Source organism: Oncorhynchus gorbuscha, unplaced genomic scaffold (assembly GCF_021184085.1).
Source record: "Oncorhynchus gorbuscha isolate QuinsamMale2020 ecotype Even-year unplaced genomic scaffold, OgorEven_v1.0 Un_scaffold_639, whole genome shotgun sequence".
Classification (NCBI taxonomy): domain Eukaryota; kingdom Metazoa; phylum Chordata; class Actinopteri; order Salmoniformes; family Salmonidae; genus Oncorhynchus; species Oncorhynchus gorbuscha.
The window spans coordinates 372,208-384,478 of NW_025745748.1; the positions used below are offsets into that span (position 1 = coordinate 372,208).

Consider the following 12,271-nt stretch of genomic DNA (forward strand, 5'->3'; position numbering starts at 1 on the left):
AACACAATGATATTTACATGTCAAAAGGAAAAACACAGGAAGGACAGTTAGTATGGAAAACACTGTCCTCCGTTGGTGTGTGTGTGTGTACCTGAGGATACACCCGATGCTGGTCTCGGCCAGCAGCAGGAAGCTCTCGTCAGGTGACAGGGCGATGCCATTGGGCATGTAGAGACCATCCAGTAGGACACCCACACGCCCTGACACGGGGTCAAAGGTCAGGAGACGACCCAGAGCGTTGGTCTCTATCACCTAGACGTTAGAGGTCAGGGGTTATAGAGCGTATAAAGAAGAAGGGTGATTTGTAGGGAGCGACAGACCTCTAGTTTGACGTGTCGTCGTCCCCAGCGAGAGGAGGAGTCCGTAAAGTAAATGATCCCAGTCTGAGAGGAGATCTCCAAGCCGTTCAGGAACGCAAACGGAACCCCGTCAGCTCCTAGAGCACAAAGATATTACATTTATTAACTGGATGGACATTAGCCTCACAAGCCTGACTTTTACCACATTTTGTTGCTTTATAGCCTTATTATAAAATATATATATATTTTTTAAATCCACTCAATCAACACACAATACCCCATAATGACATCACAATACCCCATAATGACATCATAATACCCCATAATGACATCATAATACCCCACAATGACATCACAATACCCCATAATGACATCACAATAACCCATAATGACATCACAATAACCCATAATGACATCACAATACCCCATAATGACATCACAATACCCCATAATGACATCACAATACCCCATAATGACATCACAATACCCCATAATGACATCACAATACCCCATAATGACATCATAATACCCCACAATGACATCACAATACCCCATAATGACATCACAATAACCCATAATGACATCACAATACCCCATAATGACATCACAATACCCCATAATGACATCACAATACCCCATAATGACATCACAATACCCCATAATGACATCACAATACCCCATAATGACATCACAATACCCCATAATGACACCACAATAACCCATAATGACATCACAATAACCCATAATGACATCACAATACTCCATTATGACAAAGCAAAAACATTTTTGATAATTTACTACGAATAAAATATGGAAATATCACATTTACATAAGTATTCAGACCCTTTATTCAGTACTTTGTTGAAGCACCTTTGTCAGAGATTACAGCCTTGAGTCTTCTTAGATATGATGCTAGTTAAGGTTAGACTGTCAGACCTGCTGTCCAGTCAGAGATAAGGTTAGGGGTTAGACTGTCAGATCTGCTGTCCAGTCAGAGATAAGGTTAGGGGTTAGACTGTCAGACCTGCTGTCCAGTCAGAGTTAAGGTTAGACTGTCAGACCTGCTGTCCAGTCAGAGTTAAGGTTAGACTGTCAGAACTGCTGTCTAGTCAGAGTTAAGGTTAGACTGTCAGAACTGCTGTCTAGTCAGAGTTAAGGTTAGACTGTCAGACCTGCTGTCTATTCAGAGTTAAGGTTAGGGGTTAGACTGTCAGACCTGCTGTCTAGTCAGAGATAAGGTTAGGGGTTAGACTGTCAGACCTGCTGTCCAGTCAGAGTTAAGGTTAGGGGTTAGACTGTCAGACCTGCTGTCCAGTCAGAGTTAAAGTTAGGGGTTAGACTGTCAGACCTGCTGTCCAGTCAGAGTTAAGGTTAGGGGTTAGACTGTCAGACCTGCTGTCTAGTCAGAGTTAAGGTTAGACTGTCAGACCTGCTGTCTAGTCAGAGTTAAGGTTAGACTGTTAGACCTGCTGTCCAGTCAGAGTTAAGGTTAGACTGTCAGACCTGCTGTCCAGTCAGAGTTAAGGTTAGGGGTTAGACTGTCAGACCTGCTGTCCAGTCAGAGTTAAGGTTAGGGGTTAGACTGTCAGACCTGCTGTCCAGTCAGAGTTAAGGTTAGGGGTTAGACTGTCAGACCTGCTGTCCAGTCAGAGTTAAGGTTAGACTGTCAGACCTGCTGTCTAGTCAGAGTTAAGGTTAGACTGTCAGACCTGCTGTCTAGTCAGAGTTAAGGTTAGACTGTCAGACCTGCTGTCCAGTCAGAGTTAAGGTTAGACTGTCAGACCTGCTGTCTATTCAGAGTTAAGGTTAGGGGTTAGACTGTCAGACCTGCTGTCTAGTCAGAGTTAAGGTTAGACTGTCAGACCTGCTGTCTAGTCAGAGTTAAGGTTAGACTGTCAGACCTGCTGTCTAGTCAGAGTTAAGGTTAGGGGCTAGACTGTCAGACCTGCTGTCTTGTCAGAGTTAAGGTTAGGGGTTAGACTGTCAGACCTGCTGTCTAGTCAGAGTTAAGGTTAGACTGTCAGACCTGCTGTCTAGTCAGAGTTAAGGTTAGACTGTCAGACCTGCTGTCCAGTCAGAGTTAAGGTTAGACTGTCAGACCTGCTGTCTATTCAGAGTTAAGGTTAGGGGATAGACTGTCAGACCTGCTGTCCAGTCAGAGTTAAGGTTAGGGGTTAGACTGTCAGACCTGCTGTCCAGTCAGAGTTAAGGTTAGACTGTCAGACCTGCTGTCTAGTCAGAGTTAAGGTTAGACTGTCAGACCTGCTGTCCAGTCAGAGTTAAGGTTAGACTGTCAGACCTGCTGTCCAGTCAGAGTTAAGGTTAGACTGTCAGACCTGCTGTCTATTCAGAGTTAAGGTTAGGGGTTAGACTGTCAGACCTGCTGTCTAGTCAGAGTTAAGGTTAGACTGTCAGACCTGCTGTCTAGTCAGAGTTAAGGTTAGACTGTCAGACCTGCTGTCTAGTCAGAGTTAAGGTTAGGGGTTAGACTGTCAGACCTCCTGTCTAGTCAGAGTTAAGGTTAGACTGTCAGACCTGCTGTTCAGTCAGAGTTAAGGTTAGGGGTTAGACTGTCAGACCTGCTGTCTAGTCAGAGTTAAGGTTAGACTGTCAGACCTGCTGTCTAGTCAGAGTTAAGGTTAGACTGTCAGACCTGCTGTCCAGTCAGAGTTAAGGTTAGGGGTTACACTGTCAGACCTGCTGTCTAGTCAGAGATAAGGTTAGACTGTCAGACCTGCTGTCCAGTCAGAGTTAAGGTTAGGGGTTAGACTGTCAGACCTGCTGTCTAGTCAGAGTTAAGGTTAGACTGTCAGACCTGCTGTCTAGTCAGAGTTAAGGTTAGACTGTCAGACCTGCTGTCTAGTCAGAGTTAAGGTTAGGGGCTAGACTGTCAGACCTGCTGTCTTGTCAGAGTTAAGGTTAGGGGTTAGACTGTCAGACCTGCTGTCCAGTCAGAGTTAAGGTTAGACTGTCAGACCTGCTGTCTAGTCAGAGTTAAGGTTAGACTGTCAGAACTGCTGTCTAGTCAGAGTTAAGGTTAGACTGTCAGACCTGCTGTCTATTCAGAGTTAAGGTTAGGGGTTAGACTGTCAGACCTGCTGTCTAGTCAGAGATAAGGTTAGGGGTTAGACTGTCAGACCTGCTGTCCAGTCAGAGTTAAGGTTAGGGGTTAGACTGTCAGACCTGCTGTCCAGTCAGAGTTAAAGTTAGGGGTTAGACTGTCAGACCTGCTGTCCAGTCAGAGTTAAGGTTAGGGGTTAGACTGTCAGACCTGCTGTCTAGTCAGAGTTAAGGTTAGACTGTCAGACCTGCTGTCTAGTCAGAGTTAAGGTTAGACTGTTAGACCTGCTGTCCAGTCAGAGTTAAGGTTAGACTGTCAGACCTGCTGTCCAGTCAGAGTTAAGGTTAGGGGTTAGACTGTCAGACCTGCTGTCCAGTCAGAGTTAAGGTTAGGGGTTAGACTGTCAGACCTGCTGTCCAGTCAGAGTTAAGGTTAGACTGTCAGACCTGCTGTCTAGTCAGAGTTAAGGTTAGACTGTCAGACCTGCTGTCTAGTCAGAGTTAAGGTTAGACTGTCAGACCTGCTGTCCAGTCAGAGTTAAGGTTAGACTGTCAGACCTGCTGTCTATTCAGAGTTAAGGTTAGGGGTTAGACTGTCAGACCTGCTGTCTAGTCAGAGTTAAGGTTAGACTGTCAGACCTGCTGTCTAGTCAGAGTTAAGGTTAGACTGTCAGACCTGCTGTCTAGTCAGAGTTAAGGTTAGGGGCTAGACTGTCAGACCTGCTGTCTTGTCAGAGTTAAGGTTAGGGGTTAGACTGTCAGACCTGCTGTCTAGTCAGAGTTAAGGTTAGACTGTCAGACCTGCTGTCTAGTCAGAGTTAAGGTTAGACTGTCAGACCTGCTGTCCAGTCAGAGTTAAGGTTAGACTGTCAGACCTGCTGTCTATTCAGAGTTAAGGTTAGGGGATAGACTGTCAGACCTGCTGTCCAGTCAGAGTTAAGGTTAGGGGTTAGACTGTCAGACCTGCTGTCCAGTCAGAGTTAAGGTTAGACTGTCAGACCTGCTGTCTAGTCAGAGTTAAGGTTAGACTGTCAGACCTGCTGTCCAGTCAGAGTTAAGGTTAGACTGTCAGACCTGCTGTCCAGTCAGAGTTAAGGTTAGACTGTCAGACCTGCTGTCTATTCAGAGTTAAGGTTAGGGGTTAGACTGTCAGACCTGCTGTCTAGTCAGAGTTAAGGTTAGACTGTCAGACCTGCTGTCTAGTCAGAGTTAAGGTTAGACTGTCAGACCTGCTGTCTAGTCAGAGTTAAGGTTAGGGGTTAGACTGTCAGACCTCCTGTCTAGTCAGAGTTAAGGTTAGACTGTCAGACCTGCTGTTCAGTCAGAGTTAAGGTTAGGGGTTAGACTGTCAGACCTGCTGTCTAGTCAGAGTTAAGGTTAGACTGTCAGACCTGCTGTCTAGTCAGAGTTAAGGTTAGACTGTCAGACCTGCTGTCCAGTCAGAGTTAAGGTTAGGGGTTACACTGTCAGACCTGCTGTCTAGTCAGAGATAAGGTTAGACTGTCAGACCTGCTGTCCAGTCAGAGTTAAGGTTAGGGGTTAGACTGTCAGACCTGCTGTCTAGTCAGAGTTAAGGTTAGACTGTCAGACCTGCTGTCTAGTCAGAGTTAAGGTTAGACTGTCAGACCTGCTGTCTAGTCAGAGTTAAGGTTAGGGGCTAGACTGTCAGACCTGCTGTCTTGTCAGAGTTAAGGTTAGGGGTTAGACTGTCAGACCTGCTGTCTAGTCAGAGTTAAGGTTAGACTGTCAGACCTGCTGTCTAGTCAGAGTTAAGGTTAGACTGTCAGACCTGCTGTCCAGTCAGAGTTAAGGTTAGACTGTCAGACCTGCTGTCTATTCAGAGTTAAGGTTAGGGGATAGACTGTCAGACCTGCTGTCCAGTCAGAGTTAAGGTTAGGGGTTAGACTGTCAGACCTGCTGTCCAGTCAGAGTTAAGGTTAGACTGTCAGACCTGCTGTCTAGTCAGAGTTAAGGTTAGACTGTCAGACCTGCTGTCCAGTCAGAGTTAAGGTTAGACTGTCAGACCTGCTGTCCAGTCAGAGTTAAGGTTAGACTGTCAGACCTGCTGTCCAGTCAGAGTTAAGGTTAGGGGTTAGACTGTCAGACCTGCTGTCCAGTCAGAGTTAAGGTTAGGGGTTAGACTGTCAGACCTGCTGTCTAGTCAGAGTTAAGGTTAGACTGTCAGACCTGCTGTCTAGTCAGAGTTAAGGTTAGACTGTCAGACCTGCTGTCTAGTCAGAGTTAAGGTTAGGGGTTAGACTGTCAGACCTCCTGTCTAGTCAGAGTTAAGGTTAGACTGTCAGACCTGCTGTTCAGTCAGAGTTAAGGTTAGGGGTTAGACTGTCAGACCTGCTGTCTAGTCAGAGTTAAGGTTAGACTGTCAGACCTGCTGTCTAGTCAGAGTTAAGGTTAGACTGTCAGACCTGCTGTCCAGTCAGAGTTAAGGTTAGGGGTTACACTGTCAGACCTGCTGTCTAGTCAGAGATAAGGTTAGACTGTCAGACCTGCTGTCCAGTCAGAGTTAAGGTTAGGGGTTAGACTGTCAGACCTGCTGTCTAGTCAGAGTTAAGGTTAGACTGTCAGACCTGCTGTCTAGTCAGAGTTAGTCAGAGTTAAGGTGTCAGACCTGCTGGTTAGACTGTCAGACCTGCTGTCTAGTCAGAGTTAAGGTTAGACTGTCAGACCTGCTGTCTAGTCAGAGTTAAGGTTAGGGGTTAGACTGTCAGACCTGCTGTCTAGTCAGAGTTAAGGTTAGACTGTCAGACCTGCTGTCTAGTCAGAGTTAAGGTTAGACTGTCAGACCTGCTGTCCAGTCAGAGTTAAGGTTAGACTGTCAGACCTGCTGTCCAGTCAGAGTTAAGGTTAGACTGTCAGACCTGCTGTCCAGTCAGAGTTAAGGTTAGACTGTCAGACCTGCTGTCTAGTCAGAGTTAAGGTTAGGGGTTAGACTGTCAGACCTGCTGTCTAGTCAGAGTTAAGGTTAGACTGTCAGACCTGCTGTCCAGTCAGAGTTAAGGTTAGACTGTCAGACCTGCTGTCTAGTCAGAGTTAAGGTTAGGGGTTAGACTGTCAGACCTGCTGTCTAGTCAGAGTTAAGGTTAGACTGTCAGACCTGCTGTCTAGTCAGAGTTAAGGTTAGACTGTCAGACCTGCTGTCTAGTCAGAGTTAAGGTTAGACTGTCAGACCTGCTGTCTAGTCAGAGTTAAGGTTAGGGGTTAGACTGTCAGACCTGTCTAGTCAGAGTTAAGGTTAGACTGTCAGAGTTACTGTCAGGTTAGGGGTTAGACTGTCAGACCTCCTGTCTAGTCAGAGTTAAGGTTAGACTGTCAGACCTGCTGTTCAGTCAGAGTTAAGGTTAGACTGTCAGACCTGCTGTCTAGTCAGAGTTAGGTTAGGGGTTAGACTGTCAGACCTCCTGTCTAGTCAGAGTTAAGGTTAGACTGTCAGACCTGCTGTCTAGTCAGAGTTAAGGTTAGGGGTTAGACTGTCAGACCTGCTGTCTAGTCAGAGTTAAGGTTAGACTGTCAGACCTGCTGTCTAGTCAGAGTTAAGGTTAGGGGTTAGACTGTCAGACCTGCTGTCTAGTCAGAGTTAAGGTTCAGAGTTAAGGTTAGACTGTCAGACTGTCTAGTCTAAGGTTAGGGGTTCTCAGAGTCAGAGTTAAGGTTAGACTGTCAGACCTGCTGTCTAGTCAGAGTTAAGGTTAGACTGTCAGACCTGCTGTCCAGTCAGAGTTAAGGTTAGACTGTCAGACCTGCTGTCCAGTCAGAGTTAAGGTTAGACTGTCAGACCTGCTGTCCAGTCAGAGTTAAGGTAGACCAGTCAGTCAGAGTTAAGGTTAGACTGTCAGACCTGCTGTCTAGTCAGAGTTAAGGTTAGGGGTTAGACTGTCAGACCTGCTGTCTAGTCAGAGTTAAGGTTAGACTGTCAGACCTGCTGTCTAGTCAGAGTTAAGGTTAGACTGTCAGACCTGCTGTCTAGTCAGAGTTAAGGTTAGACTGTCAGACCTGCTGTCTAGTCAGAGTTAAGGTTAGACTGTCAGACCTGCTGTCTAGTCAGAGTTAACATTAGGGGCTAGACTGTCAGACCTGCTGTCTAGTCAGAGTTAAGGTTAGGGGTTAGACTGTCAGACCTGCTGTCTAGTCAGAGTTAAGGTTAGACTGTCAGACCTGCTGTCCAGTCAGAGTTAAGGTTAGGGGTTACACTGTTAGACCTGCTGTCTAGTCAGAGATAAGGTTAGGAGTTAGACTGTGAATGATCAGACCTTGTCTGCTGTCCAGTAGAAGACTATGATGTCCAGTCTGGGGGTTAGGGGTCAGGGGTTAACTGTGTTGCTGTCCAGTAGCAAGGTCTTGTGTCCAGTCTGGAGGTTAGGGGTCAGGGGTTAACTGTGTTGCTGTCCAGTAGCAAGGTCTTGTGTCCAGTCTGGGGATAGGGGACGTTACCTGTCTTGCTGTCCAGTAGCAGGGTCTTGTGTCCAGTCTGGGGGTCAACAGAAAACAGCCCAAAGTAGGAGTCAGCTACGATCAGCTGACCACCACTGTCCAACCGCACACCATGAGGACGACCACAGACCGGCTCATAGTCTGTCCTGCTACCTAGAGGACCAACAGAGATAACATCACAGTCTGTCCCGCTACCTAGAGGACCAACAGAGATAACATCACAGTCTGTCCTGCTACCTAGAGGACCAGAGATAACATCACAGTCTGTCCTGCTACCTAGAGGACCAACAGAGATAACATCACAGTCTGTCCTGCTACCTAGAGGACCAACAGAGATAACATCATAGTCTGTCCTGCTACCTAGAGGACCAGAGATAACATCACAGTCTGTCCTGCTACCTAGAGGACCAGAGATAACATCACAGTCTGTCCTGCTACCTAGAGGACCAACAGAGATAACATCACAGTCTGTCCTGCTACCTAGAGGACCAACAGAGATAACATCACAGTCTGTCCTGCTACCTAGAGGACCAGAGATAACATCATAGTCTGTCCTGCTACCTAGAGGACCAACAGAGATAACATCACAGTCTGTCCTGCTACCTAGAGGACCAACAGAGATAACATCATAGTCTGTCCTGCTACCTAGAGGACCAACAGAGATAACATCACAGTCTGTCCTGCTACCTAGAGGACCAACAGAGATAACATCATAGTCTGTCCTGCTACCTAGAGGACCAACAGAGATAACATCACAGTCTGTCCTGCTACCTAGAGGACCAGAGATAACATCACAGTCTGTCCTGCTACCTAGAGGACCAACAGAGATAACATCACAGTCTGTCCTGCTACCTAGAGGACCAACAGAGATAACATCACAGTCTGTCCTGCTACCTAGAGGACCAGAGATAACATCACAGTCTGTCCTGCTACCTAGAGGACCAACAGAGATAACATCACAGTCTGTCCTGCTACCTAGAGGACCAACAGAGATAACATCACAGTCTGTCCTGCTACCTAGAGGACCAGAGATAACATCACAGTCTGTCCTGCTACCTAGAGGACCAACAGAGATAACATCACAGTCTGTCCTGCTACCTAGAGGACCAACAGAGATAACATCACAGTCTGTCCTGCTACCTAGAGGACCAGAGATAACATCACAGTCTGTCCTGCTACCTAGAGGACCAGAGATAACATCACAGTCTGTCCTGCTACCTAGAGGACCAACAGAGATAACATCACAGTCTGTCCTGCTACCTAGAGGACCAACAGAGATAACATCACAGTCTGTCCTGCTACCTAGAGGACCAACAGAGATAACATCACAGTCTGTCCTGCTACCTAGAAGACCAACAGAGATAACATCACAGTCTGTCCTGCTACCTAGAGGACCAACAGAGATAACATCACAGTCTGTCCTGCTACCTAGAGGACCAACAGAGATAACATCACAGTCTGTCCTGCTACCTAGAGGACCAACAGAGATAACATCACAGTCTGTCCTGCTACCTAGAGGACCAGAGATAACATCACAGTCTGTCCTGCTACCTAGAGGACCAGAGATAACATCACAGTCTGTCCTGCTACCTAGAGGACCAGAGATAACATCACAGTCTGTCCTGCTACCTAGAGGACCAACAGAGATAACATCACAGTCTGTCCTGCTACCTCAGAGATAACATCACAGTCTGTCCTGCTACCTAGAGGACCAACAGAGATAACATCACAGTCTGTCCTGCTACCTAGAGGACCAGAGATAACATCACAGTCTGTCCTGCTACCTAGAGGACCAACAGAGATAACATCACAGTCTGTCCTGCTACCTAGAGGACCAACAGAGATAACATCACAGTCTGTCCTGCTACCTAGAGGACCAGAGATAACATCACAGTCTGTCCTGCTACCTAGAGGACCAACAGAGATAACATCACAGTCTGTCCTGCTACCTAGAGGACCAACAGAGATAACATCACAGTCTGTCCTGCTACCTAGAGGACCAACAGAGATAACATCACAGTCTGTCCTGCTACCTAGAGGACCAACAGAGATAACATCACAGTCTGTCCTGCTACCTAGAGGACCAACAGAGATAACATCACAGTCTGTCCTGCTACCTAGAGGACCAACAGAGATAACATCACAGTCTGTCCTGCTACCTAGAGGACCAACAGAGATAACATCACAGTCTGTCCTGCTACCTAGAGGACCAACAGAGATAACATCACAGTCTGTCCTGCTACCTAGAGGACCAACAGAGATAACATCACAGTCTGTCCTGCTACCTAGAGGACCAACAGAGATAACATCACAGTCTGTCCTGCTACCTAGAGGACCAGAGATAACATCACAGTCTGTCCTGCTACCTAGAGGACCAACAGAGATAACATCACAGTCTGTCCTGCTACCTAGAGGACCAACAGAGATAACATCACAGTCTGTCCTGCTACCTAGAGGACCAACAGAGATAACATCACAGTCTGTCCTGCTACCTAGAGGACCAACAGAGATAACATCACAGTCTGTCCTGCTACCTAGAGGACCCAGAGATAACATCACAGTCTGTCCTGCTACCTAGAGGACCAACAGAGATAACATCACAGTCTGTCCTGCTACCTAGAGGACCAACAGAGATAACATCACAGTCTGTCCTGCTACCTAGAGGACCAACAGAGATAACATCACAGTCTGTCCTGCTACCTAGAGGACCAACAGAGATGTCACAGTCTGTCCTGCTACCTAGAGGACCAACAGAGATAACATCACAGTCTGTCCTGCTACCTAGAGGACCAACAGAGATAACATCACAGTCTGTCCTGCCCTCTTTCGGTCTCTCCGTCTCCCCAGTCTGGAACAACATCAGAGGATTTCTAGAGATTTACTAGACCGTCTCTAACACATCCTGACACACACACACACACACACACACACACACACACACACACACACACACAACCACACACACACACGCACACGCACACGCACACGCGCACACGCACACGCACACACACACACAACCACACACAACCACACACACAACCTGGCACACACACACAACCTGACACACACACACACAACCTGACACACACACACACAACCACACACACACAAACGTCTGTTTTGGCCAGAGCTCAGAGGAAGACAATCGGCTGCCGGCCACATCAACAGAACAGAACACGTTCCCACAGCGAAACACTTCCCTTCCACTCCTGTAAGTCCTGTCCCATGTGGGTGATGCGTTAGGGTTAGTTAGCGTTAGGGTTGGGTAGTTAGTTAGCGTTAGGGTTGGTTGGTTAGTTAGTTAGTTACTGACCACACTCCTGTAAGTCCTGTCCCATGTGGGTGATGCGTTAGGGTTAGTTAGCGTTAGGGTTGGTTAGTTAGTGTTGGGTAGTTAGTTAGCGTTAGGGTTAGTTAGCGTTAGGGTTGGGTAGTTAGTTAGCATTAGGGTTGGTTGGTTAGTTAGTTACTGACCACACTCCTGTAAGTCCTGTCCCATGTGGGTGATGCGTTAGGGTTAGTTAGCGTTAGGGTTGGGTAGTTAGTTAGCGTTAGGGTTAGTTAGTTACTGACCACACTCCTGTAAGTTCTGCCCCATGTGGGTGATGAGTTAGGGTTAGTTAGTTAGTTAGTTAGTTAGTTAGTTAGTTAGTTAGTTGGTTAGTTAGTTACTGACCACACTCCTGTAAGTCCTGCCCCATGTGGGTGATGAGTTAGGGTTAGTTAGTTAGTTAGTTAGTTAGTTAGTTAGTTAGTTAGTTAGTTAGTTAGTTAGTTAGTTAGTGACCACACTCCTGTAAGTCCTGCCCCATGTGGGTGATGAGTTAGTTAGTTAGTTAGTTAGTTAGTTAGTTAGTTAGTTAGTTAGTTAGTTAGTTAGTTAGTTAGTTACTGACCACACTCCTGTAAGTCCTGTCCCATGTGGGTGATGAGTTAGGGTTAGTTAGTTAGTTAGTTAGTTATTTAATTTGTTAGTTAGTGACCACACTCCTGTAAGTCCTGTCCCATGTGGGTGATGAGTTAGGGTTAGTTAGTTAGTTAGTTAGTTAGTTAGTTAGTTAGTTAGTTAGTTAGTTAGTTAGTTAGTGACCACACTCCTGTAAGTCCTGTCCCATGTGGGTGATGCGTTAGGGTTAGTTAGCGTTAGGGTTGGTTAGTTAGTTAGGGTTGGGTAGTTAGTTAGCGTTAGAGTTAGTTAGTTAGTTAGTTAGTTAGTTAGTTAGTTACTGACCACACTCCTGTAAGTCCTGTCCCATGTGGGTGATGAGTTAGGGTTAGTTAGTTAGTTAGTTAGTTAGTTAGTTAGTTAGTGACCACACTCCTGTAAGTCCTGTCCCATGTGGGTGATGAGTTAGGGTTAGTTAGTTAGTTAGTTAGTTAGTTAGTTAGTTAGTTAGTTAGTTAGTTAGTTAGTTAGTTAGTTAGTTAGTTAGTTAGTTAGTTAGTGACCACACTCCTGTAAGTCC

General features: G+C 46.4%; 1 protein-coding gene across 1 annotated transcript in view; it reads right to left on the reverse strand.

The window, feature by feature from the left end:
- LOC124019610 (adipocyte plasma membrane-associated protein-like) overlaps positions 1 to 12,271 on the reverse strand; it is a 42,565-nt gene that overhangs the window by 18,716 nt on the left and 11,578 nt on the right. The window contains exons 6-8 of the mRNA XM_046334997.1: positions 7,806 to 7,958; positions 321 to 436; positions 92 to 252 (exon numbers count right to left, since the gene is read on the reverse strand). Coding sequence (XP_046190953.1) covers positions 92 to 252; positions 321 to 436; positions 7,806 to 7,958 — 430 coding nt within the window. The remainder of the gene's footprint in view (positions 1 to 91; positions 253 to 320; positions 437 to 7,805; positions 7,959 to 12,271) is intronic.